The following is an 18,912-nucleotide window of genomic DNA, read 5'->3' as shown; positions in this document are numbered from 1 at the left end:
GCGGGGTTTCCCGGCCCGCCCCGCGGCGGTGACCTCAGCGGCCGCAGCCAATGGCGGCGCCGCCCGCGCGGGGATTTCCAGCTACGGCGGCCGCGCGGCCTCGGGCTCCGGCGGCGGGCGGGGGCGGGCGGGGGGCACCGGCACCGGCACCGGCGGCGGCCCCGGCGGGACATGGCCCTGCCGCTCGGTGAGCGCGGGGCCCGGCCCTGCCCCGGGGCCGGAGGGAGGAAGCGGGGCCTGCCCTGGGAAGGGGGGGGCCGGGTCCCGCCTCGGGGGGGGGGACAACCGGGACCTGCTGCGAGGGAGGGATCGGGGCCTACCCGGGGGAGGGGGCTAAGGTAGCCGCGTCTGCGGCAGGAGGGTCCCGGTCCCTTCGGGGGGGAGTGACCCCGGGGACCCCCGATCCCTGCCCGGGAGGGCGGTGACCGGCGGGGGGCGTGGTCCCGGGGACCCCCGGTTCCCGCCCTGGGGGGGTAGAGGGGAGCAGGTACTTGTTGGGGGGGGGGGGGGGTCTTAGGGATCCCCTGACACCTCCTCGGGGGGGCAGGCCCTGTCCCCGGCGGGGTGTCATGGTCCTGGGGACCCCCTGATCCCGGCTGGGGGGGTCCTGGTCCTGGGGATCGCCTGATTTCTGTCGGGGAGGGGGGGGTGATCCTGAGGATGCCCTGATCCCTCTTCTGGGGGGGCTCTGGTCCTTTAACTGGGGGACACACACACACAGTGACCCCAGTCCTGCTCCGTGGGGTGACGGTCGCATGTCCCCACAGGAGCTGCCCTCCAGGATCCCGGCCTGGCCATGGCGCACGCCGCACCCGTGACCGGTAAGACCCCCTCCCCCCCCCTCCCTGGATCCCGCTGTCCCCTCCCGGTCACACACCCTGCGGTGGGGGGGCTCCACGGGGGGCTGGGACCCCCGGACCAGAGGAGATCCCAGCTTGGCCCTTGCAGGCTGGGGGTCCCCCTCCAGGACCCCACGGCTCAGCGAGGTGCTGGAGGGGGACTCAGGGAGCGTTTTTTGCCTTTGCAGATGATTTAGGTGAGTGGATCCCGGGGTACGCGGGCAGCCGGTAAGTTTTGCCACACGTTTTTGGGGCGCCTCAGCTAGAGCAGGACCCCGGAGCCTCAGGTGACAGAGCCAGCAATGGGGTCCGTCTCCCCGCCATGTGCCTGGACTGGCCCAATCCATCCTCCCCGGGGCCGTGACCCGGATTTAGGGTGCAGAGCTGTGTGCCGTGAAGCAGCAAACCCCCCATGGGGATGTGATGTGGTCCAGGGGCGTCTTGTCCCCCCCCGCCCAGTGGCTGCTCCATCCTCTGTCCTGAGCGCAAAGGAGGCATTTGAGGGTGGAAACGAGGCAGGATCCGGCCGGTCCTGTCCCCTCCCCTGGCAAACAGGGGCTCACGGCAAGCCCAGAGGGGTCTCACCGGGGACTCGGGGTCCTCCCCGTCCCGGGGCTGCCCTGACGTCCTCCTCATCCCGCAGAGATCATCGAAGAGGTCATGAAGGAGGACGGTTTCCAGCCGGATCCGGCCCCCGTCCTGCCCAAAGCGTTGTCCAAAGGCTCGGCCAAGCTGGTGGCCCGTGGCTCCAGCCCTGTGGTAGCCACCCGGCCGCTGCACCCGGCTGAGCCCTGTCCGCTGGCGGCCGGACTGGCACCCTACGGCACCACAGTGCTGCCGGCCGACACGCGGTCCCCGCAGCTCGCCCAGAGCCTCAGCACCCTCTCGCTGTCACCCAAGCTGGTGCCGCGGGACACGACGGGTGCTGGCGGGCGGCACCGCTGGTCTCCGGCCGGCGGGCACGGCAAGGACCAGCTGGAGGAGCTGCTGGAGCCGCCCAAGCTGGTGATCACGGAGCAGCCCAAGCAGCGCGGCATGCGCTTCCGCTACGAGTGCGAGGGCCGCTCGGCCGGCAGCATCCTGGGCGAGAGCAGCACCGATGCCAGCAAGACGCTGCCGGCCATCGAGGTGAGCGTGCCGCGTGGCCGGTGCCCGGCTCGAAGGCAGCCCAGGGCGGGCAGGCTGAGGCTTGGGGGTGGCAGAAGGGTGCTGGGGGGCTGCCAGAGCCCCGTGGGTGGCAGGGGGATGCGGGACCCCCGCAGGTGTTGGGGTGCTCAGTGCCCGTCCTTGGGCGTAGGGGTCTCCCGTGTTGCGGGGGTGCTGAGGGCTCGTGTCTCCCTGGCGTGGCGGGTGCCAGCTGGGTACTGAAAGGTGCCCGACCCCCGTGGGGTGGTGCCAGGGCCTCGTGGGTGGGGGGTGGTTGGACCCGAGTGGGTGCTGGAGCCCATCCCGGGGTGTTTATTCCCCCCCCCGCCACGTCTCTGGGCGTGGGGCCCCCCCGTGTTGGTGTACCCAGGGTGGCGCTGACGGCTCGCGTCTCCCCAGCTGCTGAACTGCCACATGATCCCCGAGGTGAAGGTGACGGCGTGCTTGGTGTGGAAGGACTGGCCCTACCGCGTCCACCCCCACGGCCTGGTGGGCAAGGACTGCAGCAACGGGCTCTGCGAGGTCGTTCTCAAGCCCCAGACCAACCCCAAGCACAGGTACGCGACGCCAGGATGAGTCCTGCTGCCGGCAGGGAGTTGCGCCGGGCCGGGGCAGAGACCTCGCACCGGGTCACCGGCATCGGCTCATGCTGAAGCCGGCGCCGGCAGGACGAGGGCTGTTTTTTGGGGGGTTCCCTGGGCAGCAGGAGGCTGGGAGGGGCGGGACACCTGGGTCCCCTGGGGTTTTGGATGGGGGGAGCCGCTTCCCCAGCACGTCTCTGCTCCCCGGCAGCTTTAGCAACCTGGGCATCCAGTGCGTGAAGAAGAAGGAGATCGAGGTGGCGATAGAGAAGAAGCTGCAGTTGGGCATCGACCCCTTCAAAGGTGGGGGGGGCTCAAGCGGAGCCGTTCCTGGGGACCCCATCGCTGTGGGAGATCCGTGGGGATGTCCCTAACCCCGCCACGTGGGACCGCTGACCGTCCCCTCTCCTCTCCCTTAGCCGGTTCCCTCAAGAACCATCAGGAGGTGGACATGAACGTGGTGAGGATCTGCTTCCAGGCCTCCTACAAGGACAGCTCCGGGCAGACACGGCACCTCAGCCCTGTGCTCTCGGAGCCCATCTTTGACAAGAGTACGTGGGGGGGGGGGGGGGGGGGGCTTCATGTCCCCGGTGGGGCCACGGACCCCCAGAGCCCTCCCTGCTCCGGGATGGGAAGGGTGGTGAGGCTGCGCCAGTTGGTTTCTCACCGGGGCCCGGCTCAGGCCGCAGGGTTGGTCCCACATGGCCGGTGGGGATTTGTCCCCCATGCCCGGGGTGGGACGGTCACCTGCGTCCCACGGGGCCGGTACCCTGCGCAAGGGCTGGTTGGGAAGAGACGCTGCCGACGGGAACGTCCCCGGTGCCCGAGCCGGGTCCCGGTGCCCTGTCCCGGTCCGATGCCTGGTCCCGGTGCCATGCCGGGCGGTTTGGGAGCCGCCTTGCCGGCTCGCAGCCTGAGCCGTGACGCTTCCCGCAGAGTCCACCAACACCTCGGAGCTGCGGATCTGCCGGATGAACAAGGAGAGCGGTCCCTGTACGGGCGGCGAGGAGCTCTACCTGCTCTGCGACAAGGTCCAGAAAGGTACCGGGGGCGAGCTGGGAGCCCCGCGACCCCGAGGGCATCTTCGGGGGCCAAATTACCCCCCGGGAAGCCAGGATGGGGGTGAAGGAGGGGGAGGAATGCTGGAGCTGCTGGGAAGTTTTGGAGATGGGTCTAAATGGGGTTGGGAGCTGGGAGTTGCCACCTCCCCTGGGCTCCTAAACACCCCTGGGTGCCGGAGGAGGAACCATGGGTGCTGGAGGGGGGACCGAGGGGGTCCTGCAGCCTCCCAGCCGCTCTGCTGTAGGGGAAGGGCCCCTGGGCTGGAGGGGGAGGACCCCAGCACCAGAGAGAGGACCCCACGTCACGATGGAGGGATCTTGAGTGCTTGTGGGAGGTGTAGAGGACAGGAAGGGGGGACCTGGGTGCAGGAGAGGGGACCTCAGGGTGCTGGAGGGGGGACCCCAAGTGTCGGTAGGTGACTTTGAGGGCTGGAGGGGGGACACCCCACCGCCTCGCTGACACCGCCCCCCAATCCCCGCAGAGGACATCGCGGTGGTTTTCCGGAAGGAGACGTGGGAGGCGCGGGCGGACTTCTCGCAGGCCGACGTGCACCGCCAGGTCGCCATCGTCTTCAAGACGCCGCCCTACCAGCACCTGGAGCTGGCCGAGCCCGTGGAGGTGGAGGTCTTCCTGCAGCGGCTCACCGACAGCGTCTGCAGCGAGTCCTTCCGCTTCACCTACCTGCCCAAGGACCACGGTACCCGCGCGGCCACGCGCCCGGGGAGGGGGACAACAGGCCACCGGGATGGGGACAGGACCCCGGGGTTGGGATGTGGCCCGGGGGATGGGGACGGCCCACGTGGGATGGGGACGGGCCACTCAAGAGTGGGGTGAGAGGGATTGGGGACACCCTGTGGGTGATGATGATGATGATGGTGATAGCCCACAGGACTGGGGACAGGTCCCCAGGATGGGGACAAGGCTTGAGGGTTGGGGACACAGAGTGGGGACAGGAGCCCAGGGTTGGGATGGGGACAGGCCACTCAGGAGCGGGGTGAGAGGGATTGGGGACACACTGTGGGTGATGATGATGATGATGGTGATAGCCCACAGGACTGGGGACGGGTCCCCAGGATGGGGACAAGGCTTGAGGGTTGGGGACACGGAGTGGGGACAGGACCCCGGGGTTGGGATGGGGACGGCCCACGTGGGATGGGGACGGGCCACTCAAGAGCGGGGTGAGAGGGATTGGGGACACCCTGTGGGTGATGATGATGATGGTGATGATAGCCCACAGGACTGGGGACGGGTCCCCAGGATGGGGACAAGGCTTGAGGGTTGGGGACACAGAGTGGGGACAGGAGCCCGGGGTTGGGATGGGGACGGCCCACGTGGGATGGGGACGGGCCACTCAAGAGCGGGGTGAGAGGGATTGGGGACACCCTGTGGGTGATGATGATGGTGATGATAGCCCACAGGACTGGGGATGGGTCCCCAGGATGGGGACACGGAGTGGGGACAGGAGCCCGGGGTTGGGATGTGGCCCGGGGGACGGGGACAGCCCACCCGGGCTGGGGCCAAGGCCTGCGGGACGGGGACGTGGGATGGCAGCGGGCCGCCTGGGGCAGGGACGAGGGACGAGGACGAGGATGGTGAGGGCTCTCTCCAGGCTGGGGCCAGGCTGGGGACAAGGCTAACGGGGGAGACCCGGGGTGGGGGGGCCCCTGGCGCTCACAGCCCCCCCGCCGCTCCCCGCAGACGCCTACGGGGTGAACGTGAAGCGGAAGCGGGGGATGCCCGACGTCCTGGAGGAGCTCTCGGGCTCAGGTGGGTGCCGGCAGGGACCCCCCCAGGGAGGGGAGACAGCTTCACGGGGGGCACCCCAGCATCGGGGATCCCCCTCCCCAGGCCAGGGTGGGGGGTAGCCCCACGCCGTGCTGCTCCCCTCACCCCGCGTCCCCCCCCCCGGCCCCGCAGACCCGTACGGGATCGAAGCCAAGAGGAGGAAGAAGCCGCCGGGGTACATGGATCACTTCGCGCCGCTGCCGGCGGCAGGTGGGTCCCCGGGGAGGGGGACGCGGTGGGGGACGGAGGTTGGGACCCTGTTGGCACCCGGGGCTGGCAGGGGGGGGGGGGCTTGGCCGAGGTCACCCTGGGGTTGGGACCGTCCCCCCCCCTTGCGTGGGTCCTCCCAGACTTGGGAGTTGGCCCTGGGGACCCCCCCCCCAGCCTCGCTGTTCCCTCAGGAGGGTGTTGGGGGGGTCGGTAGGACCCCCCCAGAGCCCCCCTCCCCAAAAAAAAACCCTTCTCTTCCCCCCTCCCCCCCAGAAGACGCCTTCGCCCTCTTCGCCGGGGAAGCGGAGCCCTTCGACGCCCTGGCCCAGCTCTACGTCCCCTTCGCCCCCCCGGGTCTTCGCGAGGGGCTGCCCCCCCCGTACCCCCCCACGGACTTCCCGCCCTGCCTGGGCCCCGAGCTGCTGGCCGAGCCCTACGGCTCCCCCCCCCCGCGCCCCCCCTTTCCCCCCCGCCGACCCCCACCCCACCGCCAGCCTGGTGGGCACCCACATGTTCCCCGGGCACTACAAGGAGGCCGACCTGCGCCTCGGGGACGTCTGAGCCCCCCCCCACCACCCCCCCCCCCCAAAAACCCAGCACGGACTTGGGGCACCCCAATACCCCCCTCCCCGAGCTGGGGGGGCTCCCCGTGCCCACACCCCCCTGCCCCGGGCCGGCTGGCCCCGCCGGGGCGGCGCGGAGCCCCCCGGGAAGGGCACCCCCCCCCCCCCCCCCCCCCCAGTTCAAGCCGCTTTGCACTATATTTATAGGGGGGGGCACCCACTGGTGGCCCCGGGGGGCTCGGGGTGGCCCCCGGGGGGGGGACACGTGCCACCGCCCCGATCCCGCGGGTCCCTGTGCGCCGGGGACGGGGGGAATAAAGCCATGGACACCATCGCCGGCCTGGTGCTGCCCCGGGGGGCTGAGCGGGAAGGGGACACTGGGGCTACTGGGAGAACTGGTTCCCAGTGGAAGTCCCCGCTGGGAAGCCCCGGCCACGCCCCGGCGCTGGGGCCGATCCAGCAACAGGAGGGCACTGGGACCAGTCTGGCCCAGTACAGCCCGGGAACTGGGACCAGCACCGGGACCAGTACAGCCCGGGGACTGGGACCAGCACCGGGACCAGGCTGGCCCAGTACAGCCCAGGGACTGGGACCAGCACCGGGACCAGTACAGCCCGGGGACTGGGACCAGCACCGGGACCAGGCTGGCCCAGTACAGCCTGGGGACTGGGACTAGCACCGGGACCAGTACAGCCCGGGGACTGGGACCAGCACCGGGACCAGGCTGGCCCAGTACAGCCCGGGGACTGGGACCAGCACCGGGACCAGTACAGCCCGGGGACTGGGACCAGCACCGGGACCAGGCTGGCCCAGTACAGCCCAGAAGACTGGGACCCGTCTGGCCCAGTGTCACCCACTGGGACCAGCACTGGGACCAGGCTGGCCCAGTATCACCCTGGAACTGGGACCAGCACCAAGACCAGCTTGGCCCAGTATCCCCCAGGGGCTGGGACCAGCATGGCCCAGTATAGCCCTGGGACTGGGACCAGCACCGGGACCAGGCTGGCCCAAGGACTGGGACCAGCCTAGCCCAGTATCCCCCTAGAACTGGAACCAGCACCAGGACCAGCCTTGCCCAGTACAGCCCAAGGACTGGGACCAGACTAGCCAAGTAGCTGCCACGGACTGGGACCAGCACCAGGAACCAGCCTGTCCCAGTACAGCCCTGGGACTGGGACCACCACCAGGACCAGCCTGGCCCAGTATCACCCTGGAACTGGGACCATCACCAGGACCAGCCTGGCCCAGTATAGCCCTGGGACTGGGACCAGTCTGGCCCAGTATCCCCTGGGGACTTGGACCAGGACCAGCCTATGCCAGTATAGCCCAAGGACTGCGACCAGTACCAGGGACCAGTCTGGCCCAGTATCCCCCAGGGGCTGGGACCAGCATGGCCCAGTATAGCCCTGGGACTGGGACCAGCACTGGGACCAGCCTGGCCCAGTATCCCCCAAGGACTGGGACCAGCATCAGGACCAGCCTGGCCCAGTATAGCCCAAGGACTGGGACCAGTCTGGCCCAGTATCCCCTGGGGACTTGGACCAGCACCAGGACCAGCCTATCCCAGTATAGCCCAAGGACTGCGACCAGTACCAGGGACCAGTCTGGCCCAGTATCACCCTGAAACTGGGACCAGTACCGGCACCAGCCTGGCCCAGTATTCCCTGGGGACTGGGACCAGCATGGCCCAGTATAGCCCTGGGACTGGGACTGGGACCGGGACCACCACCGGGACCAGCCTGTCCCAGTATAGCCTGGGGACTGGGATGAGCACTGGGACCAGCCTGTCCCAGTACAGCCCGGGGACTGGGACCAGCCCCCGCTGCCCCGCCCAGCCCCAGGCCCCGCCTCCATCGCCAGGCCCCGCCCCCCGGGGGCGGTACTCGGGGACCGCGCACCTTCGCCACTGGCCCCTCCCTTCCTTACGTCATCCTCCTGCCCCAATGCGCAGCGCCCTGGCCCCCTCCTCCGACCCCTCCCCCGTCGCCTCACTTCCACTTCCGGGTCGCTGTATGGCCGCTGGCCCGGCGGTGAGTGCTTAATGGCGGCGGGGCCGCCTCCCCCCGTGTGTCCGTTCCCCCCAGCGATCCTCCGGCGGGTCCCCCCCGCCCGCCGGAGCAGCGGCCGCCACTCACGGTGGGCGTGGTAGGGGGTTCCGCGCCCGGCCTCCTGCGGGGGTTGTGCCCCGGGCTCTCCCTTCCCCCTGCCCCGGGGTCTCCGTGTCTCCCCCCTCCCCAGCCCTGGGAGGCGCCCGGTGTCCCCGTCCGTCCCCCCCCCGCCCCGGGAGATCTCCGTGTCCTCCCCAGCCCCGGGGGTGCCCAGTGTCCCGTCCCCCCCCCGCCCTCCATCCCCCCCCCGGGTGCCGGGGCTCCTCCCCCCCCCCCCCCCCCGTCCGCTGCCCTCCCCCCTCCCCGGGGTGCCCGGTGTCCCCTCCCCGTCACCCCGGGGTGCCCCCCCCCCCCGCTTCCCGTATCGCTGCCAGGTGTCCCCTGGCCACCACGTCCCGCCCTGTCCCCTAACGCAGCCCTCCACCCCCAGGCAGGGAAGAGCCGTCCCTGCTCCAGGAGCTCCTCTTCCTCCTCCTCGTCCTCCTCCTCCTCCTCGTCCTCGTCCTCCTCGGGGCCCGGTGGGAGCTCCCCCGGCCCGGTGGCAGCCGGGGGGACGCCAGGATGTGGCACGAAGCCCGCAAGCACGAGCGCAAGCTGCGGGGGATGATGGTGGACTACAAGAAGCGAGCAGAGCGTCGCAGGGAGTACTACGAGAAGATCGTGAGTGTCCCCGGCCTCGTCCCCTCCCCGGGGACAGCGGTGGCCCCCCACACGCCGTCCCTCGATGGGCCCTGATTCGGGGCGCACCTGGGGCGTTTGGGAACCGTCCGGGCGCTTTGCGGCTCGTTTTGGGGTGGAAGAGGGATGGGTAAAGGAGCTGCGGCGCTCGCTGCCGGCTGCCTTCCCGGGGGACCCCCCAGGCAAAACAGCCCCCTGTGTGCCCCCCGCTTTCTCCAAGGCTCAGGGCTCCCCCTTTTCCCCGAGACGCGGGGCTCCTGCTCCCCCTTTTCCCCAAGACTCCTGCGCTCCCTTTTCCCCAAGGTTCAGGGCTCCTCCCCCCCTTTTCCTTGGGGTTCCCCCTTTTCCCCGAGGCTCGGGGCTCCCCCTTTTCTCCAATGCTGGAGGCTCAGGGCTCCCCCTTTTTCCCAGGGCTCAGGGCTTGAGCTCCCCCTTTTCCCTGAGACTCCCGCTCCCCCTTTTCCCCAAGACTCCCGCTCCCCCTTTTCCCTGAGGCTCAGGGCTCCCGCTCCCCCTTTTCCCTGAGACTTCCGCTCCCCCTTTTCCCTGAGACGAGGCTCGGGGCTCCCCCTTTTCTCCAGTGCTGGAGGCTCGGGGCTCCCCCTTTTTCCTAAGGCTCAGGGCTTGGGCTCCCCCTTTTCCCCGAGGCTCAGGGCTCCCCCTTTTTCCCAAGGCACAGAGCTCGGGCTCCCCCTTTTCCCCGAGGCTTGAGCTCCCCATTTTCCCCAAGGTTCAGGGCTCCCCCTTTTTCCTAAGGCTCAGGGCTCAGGCTCCCCCTTTTCCCCAAGGTTCAGGGCTCCCCCTTTTCCCCGAGACTCCCGCTCCCCCTTTTCTCTGAGGCTCAGGGCTCCCCCTTTTCCCTGAGACTCCCGCTCCCCCTTTTCCCCAAGGTTCAGGGCTCCCCTTTTTCCCTGAGACTCCCGCTCCCCCTTTTCCCCGAGGCTCAGGGCTCGGGCTCCCCCTTTTCCCCAAGGTTCAGGGCTCCCCCTTTTCCCCGAGACTCCCGCTCCCCCTTTTCCCCGAGGCTCAGGACTCCCCTTTTTCCCTGAGTCTCAGGGCTCCTGCTCCCTTTTTCCTAACCCTTGGGGTTTTTACTCCTTTTTCGTTTTTGTTTTTTTTTTTTTCCCCTGACCCTGGGGGGTTTCTGCTCCTCCTAGAAAAAGGACCCGGCCCAGTTTCTCCAGGTGCACGGTCGGGCCTGCAAGGTCCACCTGGACTCGGCCGTCGCGCTGGCTGCCGAGAGCCCCGTCAACATGTGAGTAGCCCCGTGCGGGGCGGGAGCCGTCTCCCGCTGCTCCCCGGGCAGCCCCAGGGGGTTCGGGGGGAGCCGTCGGTGCCTCGCCAAAACCGTCACCTTTTCCGGGGGCTCTCGTGCAGTCGCAGAGTCTTTGAGAGGTGCCGAGCCCGCCGGCGAGGGTTCAGGGGGGGAATGCGGGGGGGTTTTGCCCAGCCGGCGGCACGTCCCCGGCTGCTCGGCTCCTCGTAGCGCAGCCGGGTCCCTTCCGCCCTGGGAAATAAAATCTGGGCCGGTTTCTGCTCGTCAAAGCTGTCTAAAAAGGACTCGGCTCCTCCTCCCCCAGAGCTTCTAGGAGACGCTGCTGCGGCAAACGAGTTGCTTCCCCCCTCCCCGCTCGGGAGTGACTAATGCAGGAGAGCCGAGCGTGCCCACCAGTGCTCGAAGGGGGGGTTTGTGCGGGTCTGGGGGGGCCCTGCTCCTCCCGGGGGGGCTTCCCGGCTGTCCCCCAGGCCTGACGACCTCTCTCTCCCCGCAGGATGCCCTGGCAGGGGGACACGAACAACATGATCGACCGCTTCGACGTGCGGGCGCACCTGGACTATATCCCCATGTACACCCCGCCCCTGCTGAACCCCATGTAAGCCGTGGGGCGCCGGGGCACCCCGCTTCGACGGGAGCTGCCGGGTCCGGATCAGGCCTTCTCGGGTCTGTTTTGGAGCGGTTGGCCGAGGTTTCGGAGCCAGCGTCACCTGCGAGCCTGGCTGGGGTCGCTGCAGAGCGGGCAGGGCTGCTTTGTAGACTGGGACCAGTGTAGAGATCCCAGTACAAGGAGGATAAGCTGGAGCGAGCGCAGAGGGACGGGTAGGGCTGGAGCACGGGGCGAAGGGAAACCCGACAGCGGCTTTTCCGTACCTAAAAAGTTAGAGAGGACAGAGCTGAGCTCTTTGCAGTAAGAGGGTGCGATGACAAGGCCAAAATTAGAGCGAGGGAGTTAATTAAGCACCGACGCAACCCCCAGAGGCCGGTGGGGTCTCTCTCTCTGGAGAGAGCGATGCTCAGCTGGAGCGGGCTGCTGTAGTCAGCCCTGCTTTGAGCAGGGACGGGGCGGAGGGCAGATTTGCCCCCAGGGCTGGGGCTGGGGCCGTGGAGAGCAGCCACGTTCCCTTCCTGCCCCTGCTCGATGCTGCTCCGGCACCTCCTTACCCTCTCCGGCCTCGGCGCAAGCTCCGGAGAGGAGTTCGGTCCCTTTGCCGGGTTTTTGAGGGAATCCCGGACCGGGATGTGATCCCCCGCCTGCAAACCCCAGCCCCAGTCTCTTCACGCAGCGAGGGATCTGATCTTGCTAATCCGAGCCAAAAGGGGCTGTGGTTTCTCCACCGTCCAAAATCCCTCGGGGAGAGGGGAACCTCCATCTCCCCAGAGGCTCGTGAGCACCGACGGCTGCGATTTCCTCCTTTCCAGCTCCCCCGAGCAGGAATCTGATGAGAGGAAGTGCAACTACGAGCGGTACCGAGGCCTGGTGCAGAACGACTTTGCCGGCAGTAAGTGTCTCGTGCGGGCGGGAGGGTCGGGGCTGCGCCGAGACAGGGCGAGCCCCCGCGATTCCAGCTCGTCCAGGGCACGGCTCGACGTGGCGCCAGCCGAAGGGCGAGGGGACGGTCTTGTCCCCGCTCTGGGGGTGGCGGAGCGCTGGGGGAGCCGCGTCCCCGCTAACGAGCTGCGGTTAATCAGCTCTCTGAGCTGTTCTCTCTCAAGTGGGCGTAAAGCAAGCTGGTAACTTCTCTGTGTGGTTGCAGTCTCGGAGGAGCAGTGTCTCTACCAGATCTACATTGACGAGCTCTACGGGGGACTCCAGAAACCAAACGAAGATGAGAAAAAGAAGTGAGTGTGACAAGAGGTGACAGAGGACGGTTGTCACGTCCCTGTCCTTGGGGGCTATGCTGGGACTGCGGCTCCACGGCCTCGGAAACACCCACTGTTCAACCGGTCCCAGTTTCCCCTTTACTGGGGTGGGACGGAGCAGCCACCGGCTGCACTATCCTCCCTCGGCTGCTCTCGGCAACGCTCTGAAGTTGTCCCTGCTGAAATGTCCGTCCTGTCCTTGTCGCTGCGGCCGCGAGGCTGCCCTGGGGCCGAGCGGAGCTGTGGTGGCTGAGGAGGGAGGCAGAGGGAGGGCTGGTTTCTTCCCGAGGAAACTTTCGGCTCTGATGCCTTCTTGCCCGACGCGGAGCTGCCGCGCTGGAGGGGAGAGGCGGGCAGGGGCTAAGCGTGTCTGTGCCCAGGTTGGCGGAGAAGAAGGCTTCTATCGGCTACACGTACGAGGACAGCACCGTGGCTGAGCTCGAGAACTCCTTGGAGAAGCGGGGGGAGGAGGAAGACTCCGAGGAAGACAGCAACACGGACGAAGACGAAGTCATCCCCGATATCGGTAACGGCCCTCCCTTGCCTCCCCCGGTTCGGCAGGCGTGCCGAGCCCTGCCTTGCCGCCCCGGCGGGCTGGGGGTGTGCTGAGCTGCCCGCGCTCTGCCTGCAGATGTGGAAGTGGACGTGGACGAGCTGAACCAGGAGCAGGTGGCCGACCTGAACAAGCAGGCCACCACGTACGGCATGGCGGAGGGGGACTTTGTCAGGTATGGCTGGCGGCCGGGACAGCCGGGGAAAGCCCCAGGACCTTAGCAGAGCCTCGCCGGGGCCTCCCCTTCTCACTGGGGGCTGAAGCCTTTGTGGACGTGGCTGTCTCTAGGATGGGGGCCCCCAAAAACCTCTCCCCCGAGCACAGGCTCCCTTTCTGGGTGCTGGCCGATGGGCTCTTATTGAGGGTCTCTCTTTTTTTGGCGGGGGGGAAAAAGGATGTTGCGGAAGGACAAAGAGGAGGCGGAAGCTATTAAAAATGCCAAAGCCCTGGAAGAGGAGAAGGCCATGTACTCGGTAAGGGGAGCTCCGGCACGCTCTGCCCCGTCCCGCTGCGAGGTTTCGCCGGCCGGGAGCCTCCCGGGGCACCGGGCTGGGCCGAGCGGGCGCCTTGGCCCCCCAATGCTCACGGAGGCACCTCTGCCTCCCGAGGGGGGGCCCGTAAACACCCGGGGCGGCTTCCCCCGGGCCGGTGCCATCTCTTAGCTCAGGCTGCTCTCCTAGGGCCGTCGCTCTCGCCGCCAGAGGAGGGAGTTCAGGGAGAAACGCTTGAAAGGGAGGAAGATCAGCCCGCCCAGGTGAGCTCCCTGGCCCGGCAGCAGAGACGGGGCTCCCAGAGCTCGGCCACGGCCCTGGTCCGCTCGTATCCCTCCCAGGCTGCTCCTCCCTGCTCCGTCCCGGGCGTCGTCCGTGCCCGTGCCAGCCTGCGTGGGGTCGCGGGGCTCCGTCCCCTGGTGACGTCCCGCTGATTTCCTGATTTCTCCTTCCCTAACGCTCGCTCCTTTCGCAGTTACGCACGGAGAGACAGCCCCACCTACGACCCCTACAAACGGTGAGCGGCCGCAGCCCTGGGACGAGCGGGTTCTCCAGGCTGGGGACGTCCCCTTCCTGCGGGTCCCTGCAGCCGGTGGGGAACCTGGCAGCACCCGCGGTTTTTGGGAGGGAGCGTTTTCACCAACTGACGCCGCCTCCCTCCTTGCCACCTCGCAGCTCCCCCTCGGAATCCACTTCCGAATCCCGCTCCCGTTCCCGCACCCCGTCTCCCGGCCACGAGGAGAAGATCACTTTCATCACCAGCTTCGGCGGCAGCGACGAGGAAGCGGCAGCAGCATCCGCGCAAGCCGTCGGCGTCTCCGGAAAAGCCACCGCACTCGGCAAACAGCGCTCCGCCCCAGGGCAGCCGGGCAGCGCCGCGGCAGGTCATAGCACCTCGTCCCGGTCGGTAACTCTCCCATCCGGCTCGCTTTCCCAACCCTTACCCGCAGAGGCGCGGTGGCGGTGGGCCAGGCGAGCTGCCCGGCCCCTCGCGGGCACGGAGCCGGGCCGGCGCTGCGTGGAGACGCTGGCAGGGGATGTTCTCGATGCCGTGGCCTGGCTGCTGGCGCTTCTCGAGGGGGGGGAACGTGGTGGGAGGGAGCGGGTGGGTTCTCCGTCACGGAACCGTGCAGGACGTGTGCCTGCCCCGGTTCTGCTGCGGTGCCGGGGCACGGCTCGCCAGCTCAGAGAGGGTCTTCGTGGCATCTCCGGGTCTTCCTGGAGACGGGCAGGGTTGGGGGGCTGGAATTTGGGTGTGAGTCAAGACACCTCCTGCCCTAAAAGAACGAGAGTGTCTGCCGGCTCCTGGAGAGCTCGGGGAGGGAATCGGGGTGGCCGTCGTGGCTCCTTTCCCGGCACGGCTGGGGGTCCGGGGGGCTTGCTGCCTCCCGAGAGGAGGCCCTTGGCAGAGGGCTGAGCGGCTCCGGGGCCATTCCGGCTGTGCCCGGAGGCACGCTGCTGGCGTGGGGCAGGGGAGAGGTGCCCGCTCCCTCCTCACGGCTCAGCCCCCAGCACCCGCGGGTCCGGCCGTGCCCCTGCCGTGCGGTGCCACCCAGCGCTGGGGACAATGAGGGTCCCAGCCCCTCCTCGCTCGTCCTGCGTGCCAACAGCTCGTCCCGTCTGTCCCTTCCAGGAGACGCTCCTCGTCCTCCTCCACCTCCCCGTCCTCCTCCTCGTCTTCCAGCTCGCGCTCCAGCTCCCGCTCGCACCGAGGCGGCGGCTACCACCGCTCCAGCCGCTACTGCCGTTCCCACAGCCGCCGGTACTCGCGCTCCCGCAGCCGCAGCCGCCGCTACTCGGGAGGGGGCTCGCGGGACAGCCGGCGCCGCTCCAGATCCTATTCCCCCGACCGGGGGTATCGCTACAGCTCCCGCCGCCGCTCCAGGTGAGCTCTGCCCTCGGCTGTCCCAGTTTCTGCCCATTTCGCCCCAGTTCTTCACTGGGCTCCTCCGTGGTGAGTTTTGCCGGTGGCTCGTCGCCCTCCCGCTCAGCCGGAGGCAGCGGTACCGTCCCCTCTGCCGCCTCTTCGGGCTGAACAAGCCCACGTGTCTCAGCCTCTCCCTTCCACTTCGTGCTCCAGCCATTGCCAGACTGGTCCCAGTTTGTTACTGGGAGTCCCACACTGGTCCCCGTATCCAAAAAAGGTCTTGCCAGCGTTAGATAAAGGGGAAAATAATCCCATCGCTCACCCTGCTAGCGGGTGGCTTCACCCCGTGGGCTGCGGGACGCTGCGCGCTCCCCCAGCACCATCTCCGCTCGCTGCTGGGGTGGGGGGGCCCCAGTCAGCCTTTGGGTGCCCCCCGACACCCCCCTCCTTGACTCCCCATCCACAGGAGCCGTTCCAGGTCCGGGGAGCGTTACCGGCGAGGCGGCAGGTCCAGCCGACACTGGAGCAGCAGCCGGAGCAGCCGAAGCCCCAGCGATTCACGGAGCCGCAGCAAGTCGGTGTCTCCGGTGCGAGAGAAACCGCCGAGGCCCGCAGCGTCGCCCGCCGTGGGGGAGAAACTGAAAAAGTGAGGCAGGGGAAGGGCGGGGGGCACCGGAGGGGGGTGAGGAGGGGGTCACCCCCCCGCGCTGATCCCCCCGCTCTTTTTTCCCCCCTTTTAGGGCTGACACTGCTGCTGGTAAAGAGACAGGAGCTGCCAAAGTCAGTAAGAATTTAACCTCACCTGTTTAATTGGCATCACTGCAGAGCAGGCTAAGGGACACGGTGGTGGACGGGCTGGCGGAGGTGCCGGGACTGACGCCGGGTCCCCCCCGCCCCGCGACCCGTTGCGTCCCCCTCCTCGGCCGGGCGCAGGTCCCGCTCCCTCCTTGGAGCTGGGGGGCTGCCGGGCGGGAGCGGGGCCACGGCCGCTCGGGGCAGTCCCGGCTCCGGGCGGGTGGGGGGGAGCGGGGACCCCCGGGATCCGGCTGGCGCTGGGTGCCGTCTGCGCCGAAGCCGGGGGCTGCCTGCCCTGCTTTGCTGGGTCCGGGCTGTCACCGGTGGCTGTCCCCGCGGCCGGTGGCTGTCCCCGCGCCTGGCGGGTCCTCGTGCTGCTCTGGGGGGGAAGGTGGAGGTGGTGGCAGGGGGCTGGGGGAGCCCCTCGCCCCACTCGGAGTGGGGCGGCCGGGCTGCTGACGGGGCGTGGGGCACGGACGTCCTCTCCGGCTCCGTGAGCCTCCCCGTGCCCTCGGGCTGTCCCCAGCCGCCCTGTGTCCCCAGGCCACCCTGTCCCTGGGGTCCCCAGGTGCCTTCGGGCCGTGCCCGCGTGTCCCCCAGCGTCCCCGGGTCGCAGGTGCCACCTCCCGAGGCCGCGGGTGCTCTGGTGGGGAGCGGCTCACGCTTCCAACGCCACCCTCATCCGCCAGCGTTTGTCCCCACAGCACCCACGGGTGACGCGCGAGGTCCCCGCTGCTTGGGGACAGGGCGCGGGGCACGAGCAAAGCCCCCCGCGACGTGGGCAGGGACGCCCGGACCCCGCAGAGGGGCTCAGGGGGCGCACAGAAACGTCGCTGTCACCGCGGCAAGGCCGGCTGGCGCTCGAAGCCGGTGTCCGCCGTGGGGTGGGGGGAGCCTGGGCGGGGGGGCCTCCAGGCCGGGCCAGCGTGGCTGCACCGTGTCCTCGTCCCCCTCCCTTCACACGCGGCTCCGGTTTGGTTGCAGCCCAAGCTGACGCCGCAGGAGAAGCTGAAGCTGCGCATGCAGAAGGCGCTGAACCGGCAGTGTAAGCGGCACCCACGTCCCCCCGCTGCGCCCGCCCCCCTCCCAGCCTCCCCTCCCCATTTTATTGTATTTTTTTTTTTATAGTTAAAGCCGATAAAAAGGCGGCGCAGGAAAAAATGCTGCAACAGGAGCACGAGAGACAGGTAGGGGAGGGCGCGGGGAGAGCCCGGCTGGCACCGTGTGCCGGGATGGAGCCGGTTAACGGGAGATTCTTCTCTTGCAGGAGCGGGAGGACGAGCTGCGGGCCATGGCCCGGAAGATCCGCATGAAGTAAATCCTCTCCCGCCCCTCCGGTGGGATCTGGTGGGATCCGGTGGGTCCGGGCCGCAGCATAACCCCCCCCACCGCCATTTTATTTCTCGGCAGGGAGAGAGAGCGCCGGGAGAAGGAGCGGGAGGAGTGGGAGAGGCAGTACAGCCGGCAGAGCCGGTCCCCCTCCCCACGCTACGGTGAGTGCCGGCGTGAGGGGGGCGGCGAAAAGGGGTTCGGTGGAGCCCCTCCCCCCCATCATCAGGGCTTTGAGGGGTGGGAAAGAAAAGCTGGGGAAAAAAGGGTGGAAAAGGGGGGGCTGCGGTGGGTCCCGGCGTCACCTGAGCGCGTCCCCTCTGCCTTGCAGGTCGGGAATACAGCTCCTCCCGGAGGTACGTCCCCCTCTCCCACCCCACGGGTGGGGGGTCCCCGTGGCCGGGCTTCCCCGGGGACCCCCACTCTCAACCCCCCCTCTCCCCCCCTCCGCAGGCGTTCCCGGTCCCGCTCCCGGAGCCCTCACTACCGGCACTGACGGCGCCGGTTCCGCTGACGGCAAATAAAGATGGAAAACCTGAATCCTGGGCTTTTTTTTTTTCTTCCCGCTCCCCCAGAGAAATTGTAATTCTGGTCAGAAAAGGGCAGAAAAAGGGGGTTGGGTTGGGTTTTTTTAATAATTAAAACCAATTCCTCCTTAGTCGAGGAGGAAGGAGTAGGCGAGGACGTCGGTGCAGCGCAGCAGCGCGGCCGCCTGCACCCCCAGGGGGGTCCGCAGGGCGTCCACCTGGAAAGCCACGGCCTCCACGTCGGCGGCACCGAAGACGGCGTCCACGCGGACCCCCGCCCGCAGGCAGAACCGCGTGGGGCGGCCCCGGGCGGCCGCCAGCCCCCGCAGGTACCGCTGCCGCAGGGCCGCTCGTACCCCCTGCGCCGCCGCGTCCCCCCCCAGCAGCGCCTGGAACCGGGGTGAAGCGGGGCTGAAACCCCGGCTGCAGCCGTCGGGGCCCCGTGGCAGCCGTAGGACCCCCACCGGCACCGGTACCGGCATGGCGGCTCCTGGGGGAGGGGGGGGAGAAAAGTGGGGGGTGGTCACCTGCAGGCCCCCCCACGCCCCGTGTGTTCCTGTGCCACCCCCTTGTAGAGTCCCTGAATCCCCAATTCTGCCCCCCCCCCACCCCCCCCCGCAGCCCCCCAACCGCCTGCTACCCCACACATAGACCCCCCCGGGGCTCTCCACAGAGCCCCAGGACCCCCCAAAACCCCAAGCCGCCCCCACCCCAACAGCCCCACGCACCCCTCTGTGCCCCCCACGGCCTCCCACTGCCCCACAGAGCCTCCAATCTCCCCCCCCCGTAACCCCTCCCCACAGGCCCCTGCCCCCCATACATCCCCCAAGACCCCCTATAGAGCCCCCCCAGCCCCATATGACCCCACAGCCCCGCTCCCCACAGGACCACAGTGCCCCTAACCCCCCCCCCCCGCCCACTGGGCCCCACAGAGCTCCCACAGCTCCCCACGGAGCCCCCCGCCCGTAGGGTCTCCCGCTGCACCCCCACACCGCTCCCACGGGGCCGCCGTACCGCCGGGCCGCCTTCCCGCTCACGCGTGGGGCTGCCGCGCATGCGCGCCGCGCCGCCACCGGAAGTGCGCCACGCTTCCGCGGGCCGCCTTTACCGTCGCCGCAGATTCGTCTTAACGGGCGAGGGGGCGCCGGGGGGGGGCTGGGGGCTCACGGCCGTTCCCCGCGTGTCCCCGTTCCCGCCGCTGCTCCCGGTTGGCGCTGCCGCCTCCTCTGCCTCCTCCTC

The 18,912-nt window shown here is 69.0% G+C and overlaps 3 protein-coding genes across 8 annotated transcripts; 2 read left to right on the top strand and 1 right to left on the bottom strand.

Annotated features, from left to right (window-relative positions):
* The first annotated feature begins 35 nt into the window (after positions 1–35).
* RELB (RELB proto-oncogene, NF-kB subunit) lies at positions 36–6,323 on the top strand. The gene is given in 13 exon segments (XM_075490021.1): positions 36–187; positions 768–821; positions 1,028–1,067; positions 1,483–1,967; positions 2,385–2,542; positions 2,778–2,869; positions 2,986–3,117; positions 3,503–3,607; positions 4,110–4,325; positions 5,327–5,395; positions 5,546–5,623; positions 5,897–6,071; positions 6,073–6,323. Coding segments are annotated over 10 exon segments (1,605 nt in total). The 5' UTR covers positions 36–187; positions 768–821; positions 1,028–1,067; positions 1,483–1,499; the 3' UTR covers positions 6,185–6,323.
* A 1,703-nt stretch (positions 6,324–8,026) lies between these two features.
* On the top strand, positions 8,027–17,686 carry CLASRP (CLK4 associating serine/arginine rich protein). 6 transcript variants are annotated; one of them, XM_075490117.1, is made up of 21 exons: positions 8,027–8,216; positions 8,725–8,954; positions 10,130–10,227; positions 10,745–10,846; positions 11,671–11,750; positions 12,006–12,090; positions 12,492–12,637; positions 12,743–12,839; positions 13,059–13,137; positions 13,345–13,418; positions 13,631–13,672; positions 13,831–14,058; positions 14,789–15,040; positions 15,489–15,668; positions 15,763–15,802; positions 16,802–16,862; positions 16,946–17,004; positions 17,085–17,131; positions 17,228–17,310; positions 17,478–17,502; positions 17,600–17,686. In XM_075490117.1, the coding sequence occupies exons 2-21, from the start codon at positions 8,856–8,858 to the stop codon at positions 17,640–17,642; spliced, it is 1,920 nt and encodes a 639-aa protein (XP_075346232.1). In that variant the 5' UTR covers positions 8,027–8,216; positions 8,725–8,855; the 3' UTR covers positions 17,643–17,686. The 6 variants fall into 6 exon arrangements, 1 of the variants encoding a protein (XP_075346232.1); XR_012773690.1 differs by lacking the exons at positions 17,478–17,502; positions 17,600–17,686 and having other exon boundaries at positions 8,124–8,216; positions 15,763–15,806; positions 17,228–17,263; XR_012773693.1 differs by lacking the exons at positions 17,085–17,131; positions 17,228–17,310; positions 17,478–17,502; positions 17,600–17,686 and having other exon boundaries at positions 8,124–8,216; positions 13,831–14,039; positions 16,946–16,983.
* An 80-nt stretch (positions 17,687–17,766) lies between these two features.
* GEMIN7 (gem nuclear organelle associated protein 7) lies at positions 17,767–18,810 on the bottom strand. Its single transcript, XM_075490120.1, has 2 exons — positions 18,688–18,810; positions 17,767–18,163 (listed from the first exon to the last, which is right to left on the bottom strand). The coding sequence occupies exon 2, from the start codon at positions 18,153–18,155 to the stop codon at positions 17,802–17,804; it is 354 nt and encodes a 117-aa protein (XP_075346235.1). The 5' UTR covers positions 18,156–18,163; positions 18,688–18,810; the 3' UTR covers positions 17,767–17,801.
* Between the last annotated feature and the right edge of the window lie 102 nt (positions 18,811–18,912).

Source organism: Mycteria americana, unplaced genomic scaffold, assembly GCF_035582795.1.
Source record: "Mycteria americana isolate JAX WOST 10 ecotype Jacksonville Zoo and Gardens unplaced genomic scaffold, USCA_MyAme_1.0 Scaffold_43, whole genome shotgun sequence".
Classification (NCBI taxonomy): domain Eukaryota; kingdom Metazoa; phylum Chordata; class Aves; order Ciconiiformes; family Ciconiidae; genus Mycteria; species Mycteria americana.
This window is presented reverse-complemented; position numbering and strand designations above follow the sequence as displayed.